At 33.4% G+C, this 19,487-nt stretch overlaps 1 protein-coding gene across 3 annotated transcripts in view; it reads left to right on the top strand.

Moving 5' to 3' along the window:
• The window catches only part of ADAM23 (ADAM metallopeptidase domain 23), a 214,023-nt gene that overhangs the window by 111,016 nt on the left and 83,520 nt on the right, over positions 1-19,487 (top strand). For all 3 annotated transcript variants that reach the window (XM_031958212.1, XM_031958213.1, XM_031958211.1), the window contains exons 5-8: positions 859-941; positions 1,644-1,707; positions 7,987-8,059; positions 13,890-13,966. In XM_031958212.1, the coding sequence (XP_031814072.1) occupies positions 859-941; positions 1,644-1,707; positions 7,987-8,059; positions 13,890-13,966 (297 nt within the window). The remainder of the gene's footprint in view (positions 1-858; positions 942-1,643; positions 1,708-7,986; positions 8,060-13,889; positions 13,967-19,487) is intronic.

Genomic DNA, 19,487 nt, shown 5'->3' with positions numbered 1-19,487 from the left:
GCAGCCAAAAAGACTAAGATGACCTTGGACTGTCAAGGATCTATTGTATACAAAACTACTTAGGGTAGATTATTTTGTGGTAACAAAGAATTGGAAACTGAGATTATGCCTATCAACTGAGGAACAGATAAACAAGTTATGGTATAAGAAAGTGTTGGGATACATTTTATTGTAAGGTGATGAAGGGGATGATTTCAGAGGAACCTGAGAAGACTTGTATGAACTGATACAGGAGGTAGTGTGAGCCAAATTGGGAGAACAATTTACATAACAATTATATTGTGAAGACAAACAAATTTGAAAAACTTAATAACTCTGATCTACAGAATAAACAAGCATTCGTGATGAAAAATGCTACCTACTAATAGGCAGGGCACTGATGAGAATCAGAATACAAATTGAAGAGTATATTTTTGGATATGTCCAGTAGGTGAATTTTTTTGATTGATGATTTAAAAAACAATGTATGAAACATGTAATGCATAAATATTTTCAGCAAATTAAGTTCTGGCTCATGAAACGACAGCATTTAATAACATGAGACATCTTTCCTGATATCAGATAACTTTTAAGCATGTGACAAAATCGCTGGAGTTAATCCATAGCACAATAAATCTGTTTTATTTAGCATTTGTCTATGGTGTACTTAGGAGGCAAATGAAGTATTACTACACATATAATATCTGAGAGTTACAAGTATATTTTGATTGCCTATGTCCATGCTTCCACTTTCTTTTCAATTAGGAGGATTTGAGATGACTGACCTAGTTTTTTTTTTTTTTCCATCCATTACAAATTCAGACTGAAGCCTGATACATGAAGTTTTATTGATAACTGTAAGATTTCTGCTTTTCCTAGGGTGGAGAACACTGCTACTATCATGGAAATATCAGAGGCATCAAGGACTCCAAAGCTGCATTGTCAACATGCAATGGACTGCAGTAAGCACAAATCTTCCTTTGACACTGGCATCATTTTAGAAGGAAGTTAGTCAGCATTTTCCAAATTGTAATGTAACTTCAGAGATTATCATGATGGAAAAGTCCCTTTTCAGCCTTTAGAAGGACTCTTGGGTGGGCTGAAATTAAACCTAGTTTTTGATTGTTTAATGAAAACTCAGGATCATAATAAATAAAAATGTTTCCATTTGGTTTTTAGGTGTTTATTCTTTAGACTCAAAAGTATTCCCACCCCTGAAGACACTGCCAAATTTCCCAAATGTCACTTATTTTGGATTTATATAAGAAATTAACCTACAATACATCTTCACAACATATAAAGTGCAAATTGTTAAATCTCCTGAATGACCCTCTTTGAGAACAATCTTCTAATACTTTGAATTAAAAAAAATTATACCTTAAGTTCTTTGTAAACTTCTGGAGAATAGGGATCTTGGGTCCCTACAGTGATCAGCAGAGTGTTGTTGGGCATTGTAAGCTTTTAGTCATTATTTGTTGATTAAATTTGAGATACCACAATGTAAAATAATTTATGTAGATTTTCTGCATAGATGTAATTTCCCACTGGTACCTCATTTTTCTGGCAGAAATGGATGCTGTGGGATTGATTTTGTTGAAGATTTCTTATTGTTTTTTTGTGTTAGTATTTGTCAAACCTTTCCTTTTCTGTTTCTTGCATTATAGCGGCATGTTTGAAGATAACACTTTTATGTATATGATAGAACCACTGGAGTTAATCCACAACACAGTAAGTCTGTTTTCTTTAGAACCTGCTTAGAGTGTTGCACTTAAATATGTATCTTTAAATAGCAAAGAGGAATGTTAAGATGATGAAGAGACATTTAACTCTAGTCCCAAAATTTCCACCAAGGAATTTAATTCCCCTTTCTCTCTCTTGGTTTCTGTTTTCTCATCACCAAAGAGGAGAGATGCATTTAGATAATCTTCGAGTCTCCAAATCTGTCTCATTCTCCAGAATTCTGTTTTGAAAATTCAGTTTGGGTTAGGATAATGGAGGAAATTAATGTAAGAATCCTTGTGCTCAAACCGAAAAGTTTGTTAGGTTTGAGATCAGAGATATAGAATTCAAATTCCAACCTTGCCACTGATTCTCTGGGTGATAATGCACAAATCACTTGATCTTCCTGGACCTCAGTTTCCTCATACTTAAAATAAGAAAGATGGACCACTAAGGTTCCTTCCAAATGGAAAGCTATAGTTTCATGCTACTTGCAGTCTTATGTTTATCATTCATCTCTTTACCAGACAGAATGAATAAGACCCATTAGTTTGACAGAAGAGATTTTTAAAAGTTTTTTGTTTGTTTTTAAATCTTGTAACATGTTTTCACTTTCTGAGCTGTTCACCAGAGAAGAGCCAAATTTTGCTGTTGTGTAGAACTGTATGAACATATGAAGCTTTGGGGTAGTTTCTGAGGGCTACCTGATTACTTTCTACTGCTCTCTTTGGCTTGAGAGAGGAAAAGAAAAGAGAAAGATTAACTCTGTTTTTTTTTTTTTTTTACTGATAGCTGGGCTTATTGAATAAGAAATTTTCTTTGCTTGAAGTCAAAAGCAGAATTCTATTGAGTGAAGAGTTGGCTAGTCAGAATTGGTCTGTATTGCCTAAAGAATCAATTTGAAGGAGTTTCATAGTACTTAGACTTAGGGGAATTGAATCGCTGAACAGGTGCAATGCTGAAATATTTTGGCTTAATTTTTTAAAAACCATATTTTTTTCAGTGCCCTGTGAGCTGGTGATTGTTTCATCTGCTAGGGGGTAGATTGGGGTAGCTTTACATACCTGGAGAGGAGAACCAAAAGAGGATCAATTAGCAGAGAATCAGCTTTTTGTGGTGCAGATTGCTCCTGAAGGCACAAAGAATGTCATAATATGCAGTCTAGAATTGTGAATTGCTCCAGGAATATGGGTTACCTTGCTCATCTTCCTTCTTGCCAGATGTGTCCACCTTTAATCTGTATGAATTGGTAGAAAAAATATAACTTACATTTATGGGTGGGTTGTGAGATTTTGAATATTCCTGATTTTGCTTACTATTTACTATTCTTGATCTTATTTGGTAACTGTTATGATTATTTCTGTTTTTAACTATTACTGAGTAAATATTATAATTATTCTGGTTTCACTTTATTATTAAGTGAAAGCTGTATGTTTGAATCAGTGGGGTCACTGTAACTGATTTTGTGAAATGTGTAAATATTCTAGTTGGGATTCAGGGGCTATAGGGATAAATAGTAGGTGTACCTCTTCCTCCCTCTTCACCCCTCCCCTCTCTCCCCCCCCCCCAGATTGTCCTTAACATTTCAAGTGGAAAAAGTAGTGAATAGTGGCTGTGTAGTTGAGAACCAGGGCCATCCTCACATTGGGAAAAACCCCAGATGGAGATATCTCTAAAAGAGAGACTTGGATATGGGTACCATTTTGAAAACCATATTCACAAATTTTCCTGCATAGACTGCCTTTAAAAAGCATATTACTTCTGTTAATTTTTTTCAAAAGATGCAAGCATACAATGATATTTGAATATTTCTTTCAAACATAATGCTTCCTTAAAGCAAATATTGTAACTCAAAGCCTGAAAGAATATATGGCTAATCTTTGCAAATGCATTGCTTATAGTATTTTTAAGAAAAGACTGTGGTAATACTTTATGTTAGAAGCTTCTGAGTGATTTGTTTTGTATGAACCTTCTTGTACACCTGGGAATTTGTTTCCCCTATGGGAAAATCTCCATAAACACTGGGATGACAGTCATGATAGTTCATTTAGAAATGCTGGTCATTCATAGCAAACACATCCTATATTATACTTGTATGACACTTTAAGGTTTATAAAACATCCATTTAATTCTCATAAGAACCCTGGGAGGTAGGTGGGGCAAACATTTTTATCTGCTCTTTATAGATGAAAGACTAAGGTTCAGAGAGGCAAAATGACTTTTTTTAGATTATAAAGCTAGTATGTGTCAGAGCTGGGACTTCAAGGTCAGTCTTTTTATATCCAACCCCATGCTTCTGCTACATTTCAGGCCATTGAATGGATAGAAAAAAACTTTAAAAGGCCTTCTCATTGTTATTATTATTATACAGTACTGAATTGAAAACATTATAGAAAAAAATTTTCCATTCTCAAAAATCGTTAAAAAGGAAGGTTTCATAGGTTCCTGTAATAATGCTTTAGCCAAAAGAATTTTCCCAATGTCCAATGTAATTCCCTAAATTGCTTTTAAAGCCATTTTGTGTAGCCATCTGTGAAGAAATCAATCACTCAATATCACTTATCCAATATCCCTTCATAAAAATTAGCCATTATTATTAATATGTAGTATTTTGAATTTTGGAGTGCTATATGTACATTGTCTCATTTGATTTTCACTAGGGTTATGTATATTGTTCTTTTTTTTTTTTTTTTACCTAAATTAAGGTATTTTTATCCTCATTTCACAGATAAGTAAACTGAGAACCAGAAAGATTAAATTTCTTAATCATGGCTCACACAGATATTAAGTGTCAAATGTAAGATTTAAATTACAGATGGCAACTTTGGGTTTATTGGGGAAAGGGAAGATAACACAGGGATTTATAATTTTATAGACAGTTTGACTAGATGTATTCTAAGGATATCCTATCATCTAAACTAGTATTTAGTTTCTCATCTGAGTGTTCTCCCTGTATTTTATGATAAGGATTCAAGATTTCCCACCTTTAAACAATGGATTTAAATTCATTTATCAAGTCTTTAGCTTGGAGTAGGGGAAGTGATTATTTCAATTTGTTCAGAACTACATGTAAAAAGAGACCCATAATCAATTCTGAAATAATTCCAAATTCCAAGAAATTCCAAATAATATCCAAATATCCAAACTGGATATTTACCCCAATCATCTGGTTACTGAGTAGAATATAAATGCCTCCCACAAAAAGATTAATGGAATCACTGAGGATGAGGAGAGGTTATTATAGGTCTTTTCTTTTGGACAAAGATTGTCACTTAAATTTTTGTACATCTTTGTAATACACCAAATAATTTTTGATAAAAATTAATGTTTTGATCATAGAGATGGCTTAAATAGTCTTGTATCATAAGGCCCCTATAGGATTTTAAAATTTATTTTTTTGCTTAGTTTTTATTTATATATAACAGGCATAGGGAATTGCAAGGTAATTGGCGTTGAATGATTTGTCCAGGCTTACCCAACTAGTAAGTGTTAAGTATCTGAAGTCAAATTTGAACTCAGGTCCTCATTCTATTTCAGTTCTTCTGACTTAAGAAACAACCCCTCTATCTGCTACTATTCCATTCTTTATTATCTTGATAATGGTAATGTGTATGCGCGCGTGTATGGTGGAATTAGAATTGAAATAAAATCCTATTTTGAGACAGTAGTAGTCCAAATATAAGTGAATATTTAAAAACAAATTTTACAAGCTAATTTTCATCTGTTCCCTTTCTTAACTACCAGGAGATCAATGAAGAATAGATCAATTTTAAAAAGAATGTTAGGTTTTATCGATTTTATTTTTCCTTATGAAATAGAACCTTGTCATCTTCATATCACCCTCAGTGTTAAGCCTAAATGGAAATTGTTATCATAATATAGAATTTATTATGTACAAGTTACTGAAATAGCCTGATTATTCCAGGACAAAAATCAGTCCTTGTCCATTCTCATTTTGGTCCCTTCTTTTCCTTCCATTGCACTGCCTCCTTTTTTCAAACTTTGTTTTATTTTCAACTTGTGAAATAAAAAAAATTCTATAACAGCATAATAAAAAGATGATTGCACATGAAACTGCTATGTATAACTTGCTGTTCCTTTTAAATATACAACAAAGTTATCATGTAAATTTCTTTTTTCTTTTTTTCTTTTTTTCTTCCCTACCCTCTTCCCCCCCCCCTCCCAGAGATGGCCACCATTAGACACAAATAGGTATATATATATATCATATATGTACAATTATTCTATACATACATCTATTTATCAGTTATTTCTCTGGATGCAGATACCATTTTTCTTCATATGTCCTTTCTAGTTAATTTGGTATTTATAATAGTAAAAATAATTTATTCACTCAGTTATTTTAAAAACAATATTGTTGTTGCTGTATACATTGTCTTCTTGGTTCTGCTTGTTTTGCTTCTCATTATTTTGTGCAAGTCTTTCCGTGTTTTTCTAAAAATCATTGAGATTATGTTTTTTATAGCACAGTAGTATTCCATTCCAATCATATATCACAACTTGTCTAGCCATTCCCTAATTGATGGACAATTCCTGCAATTTCCAGTTCTTTGCCACTACAAAGAGAACTTCTATCTCCATTTTAGAACATATAGGTTCTTTTCCTTTTTCACTAATCACTTTTGGAAATAGATCTAGTAGTGGGTATTGTTGGATCAAAGTTTAGTTTAATAACTCTTTGGGCATAATTCCAGATTGCTCTCCAAAATAGTCAGAGCAATTCAAAATTCCACAAACAATGAATTAGTATACCAGTTTTTCTTCATTCCCTCCAACATTTTTCACTTTCTTCTTCAATAATTTTAGTCAATCTGATAGGTGTAAAATAATATGTTTTAATTTGCATTTCTCTAATCAAAAATGATATAGAGCATTTTTTTCCTATGACTGTAAATTCTTTTGCTTTCTTCATTGGAAAATTTCTGGTTCATATCCTTTGACCATTTATCAATTGGGGAATGACTCATGTTCCTATAGATTTGACAAAGTTCTTTGTATAGTTGCAATATGAAATCTTTATCTGAGAAACCATATACAAAATTTCCCCCCAGTTTTCTTTTTTTCTAATTTTGGCTATATTTGTTTTATTTGTATAAACTCTTTTAATTTAATGTAATTTTAAATTTAATATGCACTGTCTACTTTTAAAATTATTTTTTAGAAATTATTTTACTTCTTCCAACAAGTCAGAATGGAGAAAGAATAATCCACATTTATGAAGCTCTTTTAAAAACAATATATTCATGTTAGTTTAATTATTATTCTACCTGATATGAAACCATGTTATTGAATCTTAATTACCTATTATAGGGCAGCTAGATAGCTCAATAGGATGCTGGGCCTGGAGTCAGGAAGTTTCCTCTTTCTGAGTTCAAATTTGGTCTCAGACACTCAATAGCTATGTGATCCTGGACAAGTCACTTAATCCTGTTGGCCTCAGTTTGTAAAATGAGCTGAAAAAGGAAATGGCAAACTGCTTCAGTATCTGTCAGGAAAACTTCCAGTGGAGTTATGAAGAGTTAGACATGACTGAAAACAACTAAGTAATAGCATGTATATATTTTACATAATAATATACTACACGTATAATTATATAACAATTCCATAATATAAATGGAATTAGTTACAAATGATTATACAATTTAAGCATATATATATATATATATGTATATATACATATATCTTGGAGAAGTTAAGTGAATTGGCCTGTGTTATGTAACTAATGAGTTTAAAATGCTGGGATTCAATTTTACCCTATTTACATGTCTAATTTCCTTTTCATTATGCCATTTTGGGAGGTCAATTTAATATTGTTTTTTTGTGCTAACATTTAAAGTTTTGAGCTGCTTACTCTATTGTTTTTGGATTGTTTTGTGAATTTATTTTATAGAAATATCTCTGTTCTCATTATTATGTTTATTGTTAAATTTGATTTTGGAATATCAGGGTTCACAATGTAATTTAATATATTTTAAATGTTAAGTCATCTTGAGGAGGAGAATGTTTCTAATGAGAAGTGTAATAGTATATATATGATATGTTAAGAAAATTCATTTTTGAGAACATCTAGTCAAATGATGCCTTCATCTGATTAAAAAAAGTTCAAAGAAGATTAATCTGCTCATTTTGTATGTTTTAAAGAACAGAAATTTCCCCTTGTGGAAAGAGTGTAGGAAAAGATTTAATATTTCACAAAAGTTTATTTGCATCTTTTTAACTGTCAAAATAATACTCTGTATGTGTGTGTGTGTGTGTTTTTTTTTCCAGAAAAGCACAGGTCGACCACATATAATTCAGAGAACACTAGGGGGACATACTTCAAAGCAGCTGAAGAATTTGAGTAAGTTCCAATTGAGTACGTTCCAACTGTGTCTCTGTCTCTGTCTCTGTCTCTGTCTCTGAGTCTGTCTCTCTCTCTCTGTCTCTCTGTCTGTTTCTCAGCAGGATATTGGCCATGTCTGTCCCTTTCTGTCTCCTGTTTCCACAGTGCCTTTAGTTGTCAATAAACCTTCTAATTCACTATGCCAGAAGGAAGCGTCATTATCCTTTTTATGAAGCGTCATTATCCTTTTTATTTCATAGTGCCCTTAACAAACTCTCCCTTTGTTACCCTTTCTCAGTATCTTTCCTCCTTTATAGTTCTTTTTACTTCAGCAGTTTCTTGGAAACATGATCTCATCAGTGTGGGTAGTCTTTCCACCATTCTATCTCATAACTCCTTCATGACTTCTTAATCTGGACAGATCTTTTCTTTGTGCTTTCAGAAATCCCCTATAAAAGGATCTATTCACTGTGCTAGAGACCTTCACTTAGCTCTTATTAAATTTTTGGATACCAAGGCAATGCTCTCTTGTCTATATATTATCTCATCATATCTCATCATTCTCTCTTGTAGGTATTCATTGTTGATAGGTTACAGTGTACATCTACTATATCAATCAATCAGCAAACCTAAATCAATCAACAGACATTTGTTAAATGCATCCAATGTGCCAGGCCACAGAACAGAGCAAACTCTACCATCAAAAAGTTTACATTTTTCTTCTTCTTCTTCTTCTTCTTCTTCTTCTTCTTCTTCTTCTTCTTCTTCTTCTTCTTCTTCTTCTTCTTCTTCTTCTTCCTCTTCCTCTTCCTCTTCCTCTTCCTCTTCCTCTTCCTCTTCTTCTTCTTCTTCTTCTTCTTCTTCTTCTTCTTCTTCTTCTTTCTTCTTTCTTCTTTTTCTTTTATTCTTTTTTCTTTCTTCTTCTTCCTTCTTCTTTCTTCTTCTTTCTTCTTTCTTCTTCTTCCTTCTTCTTTTTCTTCCTTCTTCTTCTTCTTTTTTCTTTCTTTCTTTCTTTCTTTCTTTTTTTAGGCAATCAGGATTAAGTGACTTGCAGAATCACAAAGCTAGTAAGTGTCTGAGGTTCCCTGACTCCAGCACTGGTGCTCTATCCACTGCATCACTCAGCTGCCCCAGTTGCTCATTTTATTGGGGGAGACAATATGTACATATATAACCATATTCAGAATAAATACCAGGTAATTAGGGAGAGAAGGAATAGCTGAGGAAGCATGAAAGGCTTCATGCAGAAGTTTTTGACAAAGGTATTGTTAATTCACTTAACTCCAGTTTGCCTCAGTTTCCTTGTCTATAAAATGGGGATGATAATAACTCCCACCTCCTAGAGTAGTTGTTAAAACCAAATGCAGTAAAATTTGTAAAGCACTTTGTGCCTGGCACTTAATAAGTACTTTATAAATGTTAGCTATTATTATGATGGTGGTTATATTTCACAGTTACTGGAAAATATTTGTGCTTTTGTAGCACAAATGAGTAATTTGTAGCCTGGCGTAATTGAAAGCATTTACTTCTCCACTTTCAATTCAACCCTGCTTACTTAACTTCCCAATAAACTCTGGGTCTACTTATTTTCCCTCTGTACTGTCTGTCTGTGATAAATATGGGAATGCACTCATTTAGCTGGTCTAACTGAATGCTGTTATTTGGGTTATGGGAATTCTACATTCACTTTTTTTGTGTGTGTGTGGATTTTTAGGGTATGTGTGTATGTATGTATGTATAGTCAAAGGATCTTCGATTGCTGCATAGTATTCTAGGGATTAATGAAATTAATTCATTGTTAACCACAAATAGATGCAACCATTCATTCTACAGAGAATATTTATTCATTTCAACTGTGTAGGACATATATGGCAGTGGCAAAAACCACCGATAATCATTTGTGTTGATATTTTATGTGTTGTTTGATAACAAGAGGGTCACTAAACAAATTATCTCTGTGCCTCATGTGATTTTCATGTGCACAAGAGATACCTGAATGAATAGAAGCTTTTAAGGGAGAATTTTGCTCTGCTGAATATAGTACCAATAACCATTATGCAATTTGGTTTTGTATTCTATATTTTGCACAGTATCTGCTACTGGGAAAATTTAAGCTGCTGTAAGAAAATCAAAGGCAAAAAACTATTTGTTCTCTTATTTTCACTGAAGGTACCTCAGGTATATAAACAGATCATTTTCCCATAAAAAATCAAGCTAGCAATTGTTAATAATTTCTTGGTAACCTTTTTATTTTATTTTTTGGAAAAAGTTTCACCTATGACTGTGTTAGCTATTTTGGAATCTTTATGTTTTGGAGATACTCTGAAAACTGATCTCTGTGTGCCTTCCAACATGGATGTGTGTGTGTACAATTTGATGTTCTCAGATCAGCCATTCTTTCTCACTTCATCTTCTTAAGTATCATTGATAATTTTGCATCCGATCCTGAAGATTTGAAAAATCCAAATATGGTGATTCATTTTTCAACAATGATAATAGATTGCTGTAGAGAAATTCTGGCATGTCTGTTCAGTTGTCCATCTATTTGCTGTGCTAGTTTCAACTATAATTGGTTTTGAAATTATCTAGCTTCAATAAAATTTATTTTTTATTTTTTTATTCAATAGCATTTTATTTTTCAAATTACATATGGCTTTCAACATTCATTTAGGTAAGACTTTCAATGAATTTTATGCCAGATTTTCTGAAATCCTTAGCTATATCTCAAGCTGGCAAGGAGATTAAGCATTTATAGTTTGAAGCAATTTCAAGGATCCTTAGGTATCTTTGCTGTGATTACTATTTTCTGTAAATTGTTTCTCTAAGAAATGGTCATAAGAAGTAAATATTTTTACTTTAGCCATTTCCCATTTTTCAGAATTAACAACTTTTCATTGAATTGGAGCTGTTGTAAATTCATACATTAATTTGACATCTTTCTCTTTTTAAATTTGGAGTTGATTTTTACCTTTATTAATCAGTAAGTGATCTGACAACAGAACTGTCACTGAAACAACTCAAATCTGACTCTCCATGACCCCATTTGGGACTTTTTTGGACAAAGATACTGGAGTGGTTTTCCATTTTCATTTCCAGCTCATTTTATGGATGAACTGAGGCAAATAGGGTGAAGTGATGTGCCCAAGGTCACACAACTAGTAAATATCTGAGGCTGGATTTGAACTCAGATTTTTCTGACTCCAAGGTTGGAGCTCCACCTAACTAACCCTGACAACAGATAATTGCTGTGATGACTATCTACTGAGTCTTTCCTTGTTATCTACAAATACTTATTTCCCATTTAAAAAAACATTTGATTTTCTATTTAGTTCCCATTAGCTACCATACTATATCTCTCTTACCCTTTTCAGAAACTTCTTGAAAAAGCTTTTTATATATTTGGTGATTCTACTTTTTGTCCTCTAAACCTCTGTTAATTAACTTCTGACCTCATCATTCAACTGAAATTGTGCTCTCCAAGTTACCAGTCACTTTTTAATCTTTGCTAAACCCAGTGGCTTTTTCTTAAGTCTTTGTCCTTATTTACTTCTCTACACCAGCTGATATTAATGAATGTCTTCTCATTCTCACAAGATAGTGATCTTGTATCTTTTTTCAAATTTTCAGGTCCCTGCTATCCCTTGCTTCCTGTTTGACCCCTTCTCTGACTCTTTTGGTGGGTCATCAATATCATGTCCAGTAATTTTGGGTGTACCCTAAGACCTGGTCCTGATCCCCCTTATCTCTTTATTATTTCACTTGGTGATCTCATCGTATCCCATCAGTTCATCTCCCTCCCTTCCTCCCTCTCTCTCCTTTCTTCCTCTCCTTCCTTCTTCCCCTTTCTCCCTCTCCTTCACTCCTTTTCTTTTCCCTCCCTCTTCTCTCTCCTTCTCTGTGTCTCTCTCTGTATGTCTCTGTCTCTCTGTGTCTCTATCTCTGTCTCTCTCTGTATGTCTCTGTCTGTCTCTGTGTCTCTCTCTCTCTCTCTCTCTCTCTCTCTCTCTCTCTCTCTCTCTCTCTCTCTCTCTCTCTCTCTCTCTCTCTCTCTCTCTCTCTCTCTGTCTCTCTCTCTCTCTCTCCAGATTAAATGTTTTGCCTAGAGTCACACAGCTAGTAAATGTCTGAGTCGGATTTGAATTTAGGTCCTCCTGACTTCAGGTCCAGTCTCTATCTACTGCACCGCCATCCTACTACTTTATTGTCTCTTGAACTCCAGTCCTGCCTCAACAGCTACCTATTGAATGTTGCAGAGTCACTAAGCTCACCGTGAATGTATGGTAGGCATCTCAAGGTCAACATGTTCAAAACAAAATTCATTTCATTTCTCTCTTTTCCCTCAAGCCCCAAATTCTCTTCTGATTTTTCCCATTTGCTGTTGAGGATACTTCTATCATTTGAGCTTTAAGTCTTGATGTCATTCTCAACTTCTTGCTCTTGCATACTCCATCCATACAGACAATCAATTTTCCAATTTTTTTTTTTGTTTCTAATTTCACACCATCTCTCTTTTGTTGTTTTGCTCTTTGCAAGGCAGTTGGGGTTAAGTGACTTGCCCGGAGTCACACAGCTAGGAAGTGTTAAGTGACTGAGGCCAGATTTGAACTCAGGTCCTCCTGACTCTAGGACTGGTACACTGCGCCATGTAGCTAGCCCATCACCTCATCTCTCCTGTACATCATCTTGTCTGGATTTATAAAGACACTTCCCTGGTCCAGACCCATATCATTTCTTGCTTGTGTTTTTATAACAGACTTTTAATTTGTTTCCCTTCTCGAATCTCTATTCCAATTCTGTTTTCCTCACTGATGCCAAAGGGATTTTCCTAGAGTGTGTATTTGATTATTTGGTTGTCCTGCTCAATAAACACCAACAGAGTTCCTATTGCTTCTAAGATTAAATATAAAGACCTTTTGCAGGTATTATTTAAGGTTCTCAACAATCTGGTTCCTTTATTTTTTTCTAAGATATTATACTATCACACATGTTAAGATCCAGCTCTATTTGTCTACTATAATAAGTTCTTCAGACATGACACTCAATCTTCCTTCTCCGTGCCTTAATAGTGGCTATCTCTAACAGCTGAAATGTTCTTCCTCCTCAACTTTAATTCCTAGCTTCTCTGGTTTCTTTTAAACCTCATCTCAAATTCTTATTTCTCCAGGAGGTCTTTCCTTGGGCCCTCAGTTGCTAAAACTTTTAAGGTTGTATTTTATCCATTTTGATTGTATCTTATATATGTGTGTATGTACACAATACACATATACATACACCTCTATCCACACCCATACTCATACACACACACACACACACACACATAAACATTCACAAGAAATTCCTGTACTCATAAAATTACAGGTCTGAACTGTATTTTCTCATCCCACTCTCTACCATAGAAACTTAAATTATTCTTTATTTTGTTTAAAAGGTCATATAGTTTTTCCTTCCACATTGTGACTTACTTCATCATGTTTTCAGTAGATCATCAGTTGACATAAGAAATCAAATAAGGAATTTTGGGGAGTTTTATGGTAGCCACAGTGACATACAGTGGCTAGCAGATGACACAAAACATGTTTAGAAACTCAGAAATGCATAAAATATGTAGTATTGTATAATAATCAACTCAAATTTTATAATAAGGTACCATAAACACTCTATAAAAAGAATAATAAAAAAATTCAGTCTACTTCTCTGTTATGAAGGGAGAACCAAAATTTTTTATGCAGATTTTCCAGATTATTGGGGTGTTACACCTCTAACTCCTGTGATGTGGAAGTATAGCTAAACTGTACTTTATCAATCCACTGAAACTTATATTTTGGCATTTATTTTTATTTTTCTACAGGCATGGAAGAGCATGACCAGTGGCCCTTTCTATCTGAATTACAGTGGTTAAAGAAAAGGAGACGAAAGAGGAGAGCTGTGGGTATTTGAGTTAAAGCTTGACTATTTCATTCTGGCATTTTAATGTTGTAGCTATTATGAGGTAGAGTTCCTTTGTGCATTGATACTATAAATTTGTGGATTTTCTGCACTACCATAATAACTTCATTTTTCAAATATATTAGATAACATTGATTTTGAGCTGTATTACATAGAGATTTTAGCATTTTTTCTCTGCTCCTTTGATAATTCATGCTGATTAGTGTTGACAGAATCTTATATAAAACCTAGCTGTTCTATAAAAATGGTAGCTATATTTTGCATTTGCAAAAAAGTTTTCCTATAAAAGTATAAATATCTTTCCTTGAAAAATAGAGGAGAAATAAATACCCACATATATATGTGTATACATATTTTCCATGTAATTTATACACATTTTATTTTAAGTATTCATATAAGAAATAATGACATTTGAAGATATAGGTAAATTATACTAATTATGGTTTTTCCCTTTCTAAAAAAAACTCCACCATACCGAGTTCTGAATGCTTAATCATATTTTTTCCAAATTTAACAATATAGTAGTAGTAAATTGAAATTTATATAAATAATCAATACACATTCCAGATACATATTATCAATGCTACTAATATACTCAAACTACACTGGAAAGTCCTTTTCTATCATCTTATTAATAAATTTGAATTTGCTATTCAAAAAACCAATTTAGCTAAGAACAAAAATGCACCTTATCAGTTAAGGTTGGCCACTAATTGATGAATCCTTTAGTCATAGCATCTTATGACACTAAGGAAAAATTAAAGTAAAAATGCTCCTTAGTTCATTGGAATTTCCCCTTACTTCCATAGTTACTTTGGCTGAGTGATGCACAGGAGGCAAAGATGATAAAATCTCATCATTTTATATTATTCATGGATGTTAATTAACTATAAGTTTTAAACAAGAAAACTTTCCAATGATCGAAAACATTTGTCCTACTATTGGAAGACTAGAACTATAACAATAGTAATATTTTGTGGTAAATGAATGCAGAAAATAAAAGGAAGCTATAAGTAAGTGGAAAAATAGCTCAGAAATATTCCTGGCAGAGATTAAAAAAGGAATTATGGAATTGGTTTTATTTTGTGCTCAAAAGCAACAAAGACCAATTTCATGGGACCTTCAGTCTTCTTCTCTAGTAGTACCCATAAACAAAAAGACCACTGTGAAGGTAACTAGTTGCAGCTTATAAACATCTATTGCAGAAAATGAAGATGTGAGAAAATTCTAGAAAGTTCTTGAGAATATTTTTCAAACCAAGTCAATATATTCAATATAAAATTGGGTAAATGGGAGGATGGAAAAATATAAATGAAAGAGGTCAAAGTCTTATACATTTTTTCAGAAAACTTATGTCCCTATAAAATTAACACTTTATTTCAAGAAAAGAGTTGGAAGCTGTTGGACATGGTGAGCAATGAACAGTATCATGAAAAATGAAGTTAACTTTGCAGATAGAAAATAAATGGTTTCTGATGTGAGAATTATGTTGAAATCAGTTATCTGTGCACTGGTTAATTAGAACATAGGTCAAAACATCAAAACAAAAGAAAGTTTATAGATGAGAAACAGATACTATCATCAATATCAAAAGCTTCGAACTGTTCTATTCAAATAAGCATTTTGTGCAAGAAATCAGAAAACAGAAAAAGGCAAAGATATTAACCAGATTATTGCTATTTAACTTAATTAAATAAAAATTTAAATGACTTAAGGACCCAAGGGCCCTTGGGCCTAGGTAGGCCCAAGAAGAATTCAATGTCTTTTCAGTGACAATCTCTGTACAAAAAGTGGCAAAAGAATTATATCATGGAAACTATATATAATTGGAAAAGGGGGTAGAGAATAATAGGAAGGTCAAGAATTCCTTAAGTCCACATATACTATAAAAAAACCTAGAGACCAGGAGATCATTATATACTTCAACAACGATACTTTATGATGATCAATTCTGATGGACATGGCCATCCTCAGCAATGAGATGAACCAAATTAGTTCCAGTGGAGCAGTAATGAACTGAAGCAGCTACACCCAGAGAAAGAACTCTGGGAGTTGATTAAGAAGCATTACATTGAATTCCCAATCTCTATATTTTTGACTGCTTGCATTTTTGATTTCCTTCACAGGCTAATTGTTCAATATTTCAGAGTCCGATTCTTTTTGTACAGCAAAATAACGGTTTGGACATGTATACTTATTTTGTATTTAATTTATACTGTAATATAGTTAACATGTATTTCCTGCCATCTAGGGGAGGGGTGGGGAGAAGGAGGGGAAAAATTGGAACAAAAGATTTGGCAATTGTCAATGCTGTAAAATTACCCATGCATATAACTTGTAAATGAAAAGCTATTAAAAATTAAAAAAAAAAAAAGACCTAGAGAAAGGCTTTTAATGTGCATGGGGATGGACCCTATTTGGAGATATATGGAAGAACATGAACAGAAAAAATATGATGGTAGCAGTAGTAACAGGAGTAATAATAGTGCTAGTAGAAGGAGGAAGAGAAGGAAAAAGAGGAAGAGGAGAGATGAAGGAAAATAGCAGCAGCAATAGATGATACTTTACAGCAGAAGAAACTGAAGAGATTAGGTAACTATTCCACAGACATAGTGTCTGAGACAGGATTCACATTCAGGTCTTCCTTCCTCTAAGACCCATACTTTATGCATTGTTCACATGTCTGGGTTGCACTCTGCACAGATGGAGGAAGATTTAGGTGCACACATAAATGAGATCACAGAACTGGTGAATTATTGAAAAAACTGAAACTTACTTCTAGTAGTCCTGTAACCCAAAACTATAATTAGGAGACTATTTAGTAAATTATACAGTGAATACTATGTTGCCAAGAACTAATTCCCCATTTTATAGATTACATGGTAATTTACTAGATAACTTATCAAGTAATTACAGTGAAAGTTGCCAATTTTAGATACTGTTTAACTGAATTTATTTACTTTAGTTACTAGTGTTGGAAATTTAATTCAACCTCAACCCCAATTTTCTTGTGTGATATGGAGATAATATTTCCCATACATATCTCTTAGGGTTAATGTTAGAATCAAATCACACAACAAAATGCTAGATTTAGAGATAATGTATTCCCACTTCTCCTTTATTTTATAGATCAGGAAAGTGATAATGAATGCAAAAGTCCTTTATAAACTATAGATTCCTATTCAGGAGGAAGATAATAGGGGTCATTAATGTTGAAATAAAGTAATTGGCTTTGTGTTTATTGTTTGACTTGCTAATAGCATTTAATCAAGAGAACAAAATGCAATCTTCAAGCCCCACACATCTATATTAAAATTACATAAGGTCCTTTGACAGATGAGACCAGACATAAAGCTTTGTGCAGCCATCTTCTGAGGAGCAATATCAAATGATGCACTATATAAGGAGCTTGTTGCTCAATTAGGGTGTCCATCATTGCAATGGAAGTGGTTGTATGCAAAGTTCAAATAGAAAAGGAATTCTCTTTCAGTGATCAGATTCTCCAAATGTTCCTTTATATCACAATTTTTAGTGATATTTGGGAAAAGAAGATCAGAGAAGGGATTGGACCATAGCTTGGAGTACAATGGGCATTGATAATTGACAACAGAGAAAAGATAGAAAGTATTACTTAGTTATTATTTCACTTCTCTTTTCTTTATCAAAGAGAATAATCTTTGGACAGAACAAAAATGATTAATTTTGAGAGTTGATACTTTATAAGTAGCAACAGAGTAACTAGCTGCCTTATTCCATGGACTACACAGTCTCTTTATTCCCCTTTGGGTTTCTTGTAGTTTGGATTTCTCAGATTCTTAACATGTCTGCTTTACAGAATTATTTGTGAAAATTTGCTATTTATTGTCTGGCCATGATGAAATAAATCCTAGAAGACTAAAAAATCTGGCAGGTTTGATTGGGAAGGCACTTTCATCAATCTTTGAAAGACTTGAAAGAGATAACTCAGGAATGGAGGAGTCAATGAGCATTTCTTAAGTATTGTGTACCAGTTTCTATGCTAAGGACTGAGAATACAAATACAACCAGATAGTCCCCACCTCCGAGGAGTTTATGTTTAATGAGGGAAAACAACATATAAAAGGAGACTGAAAAGAGGTGGGGGAATCAGACAAAGGTATTGGCTTACAATAGAGAAAGTTTAGAATGCAACCTAGGGAGGGTTGAGACATGATTGACCTCTCATTCAGTAAAGGTTCTGGAAGGAGCCATGACATAGGAATGGAGAGTATTTCCACTGGAGTGGGTTTAATGAAAGGAAAAACTTTCTAAGAATGAGAGCTATATTAGAATGGAATGGAATTCCGTGGGGAGCAGTGAGTTCCCTTTCACGAATGGGCCAGCCTATGGGTGCAAGTTCATCTAAGAAGGAAATCTGGAAAGGGAAATATATAGGATAAGAATTAATCAGGATAAGAAGGCTAGAGAAATTCTGTTCTATACCAGTAATTCCGTTCTATATCACAAGCATACTGTGATATGATTCAAGGCCATTGAATGATTGCTACATACATCTGGCTTAAGTCATACTAACTCCTAATTATTCTTCTGAGCCTGCCCTAAAGTTTTGATAGTATGATCATTCCATTATGTCACTATATATTATGTGCTTCAAAAGTCAGTATTTATGAAAATTCATTTCACATAGCCTATTGATCTTCCATGCCTGCCATCCCTATCAGTCATTTTGCAATTGATTACTAAACATCTAGAGGCCCTAAAACCATTATTATTGATTCCTTGAGATATTATAGAGAAATAAAAGTATAAATTATGGCTAAAAAAGCTTAGTTGTGCATATTCTTAGAAAATCATATGATACTGATCAAAGTGAAAAAGTAGGCCTTATATTGTTTATTGTTCAGAAGTTATATTGAGGCAGTTTGGTTTATCTTTGGTCAGGGCGATGGAGTAGAAAAAGAAAACTTTCCATCATTACTTGATTCTTAAAGGAAAAGATTTCACAAGAATTGAGGGGGCATTATAGCTGATGTCACTGTCATTAAATGGAATTTATTTCTATTGTATTTAAGAATTTTGTGATCTCCCCAGTCCTTCTCATTATTGTTGGTTGAATTTAATAAGACCTAAGACAATTCAACTCAATGAAGGCAACTTTTATTAAGTGTCTACAATTTGCAGGAAACTGTGCTCACTAAAGGGGATACAAAGACAAAACCTAAACAAAACCTTATGGTGCTTAAATTTTACTGAGAAGAATAAAACAAGCACAAACAAGTATGTACAAAATAATTCCTGATTTTATTGTCCCCCAATTATACATAAAAACAATTTTCAACATTTATTGATTTTTAAAAAAGTTTTAAATTCCAAAATTTGCCCCTCCTTACCTCTCTTCTTCCCTTGATAGTAAGAAATCTCATATAGGTTACACATGTGCAATTATGTAAAACATTTCCATATTATTCATTTCATAGAAAAAAAGTCAAGCAAAGCAAAAAAAGAAACAAACAAGAAATAG

Source organism: Sarcophilus harrisii, chromosome 3 (genome assembly GCF_902635505.1).
Source record: "Sarcophilus harrisii chromosome 3, mSarHar1.11, whole genome shotgun sequence".
Taxonomy (NCBI): Eukaryota; Metazoa; Chordata; class Mammalia; order Dasyuromorphia; family Dasyuridae; genus Sarcophilus; species Sarcophilus harrisii.
The sequence above is the reverse complement of the archived record's forward strand: the minus strand, read 5'-3'. Positions and strand labels throughout refer to the sequence as shown.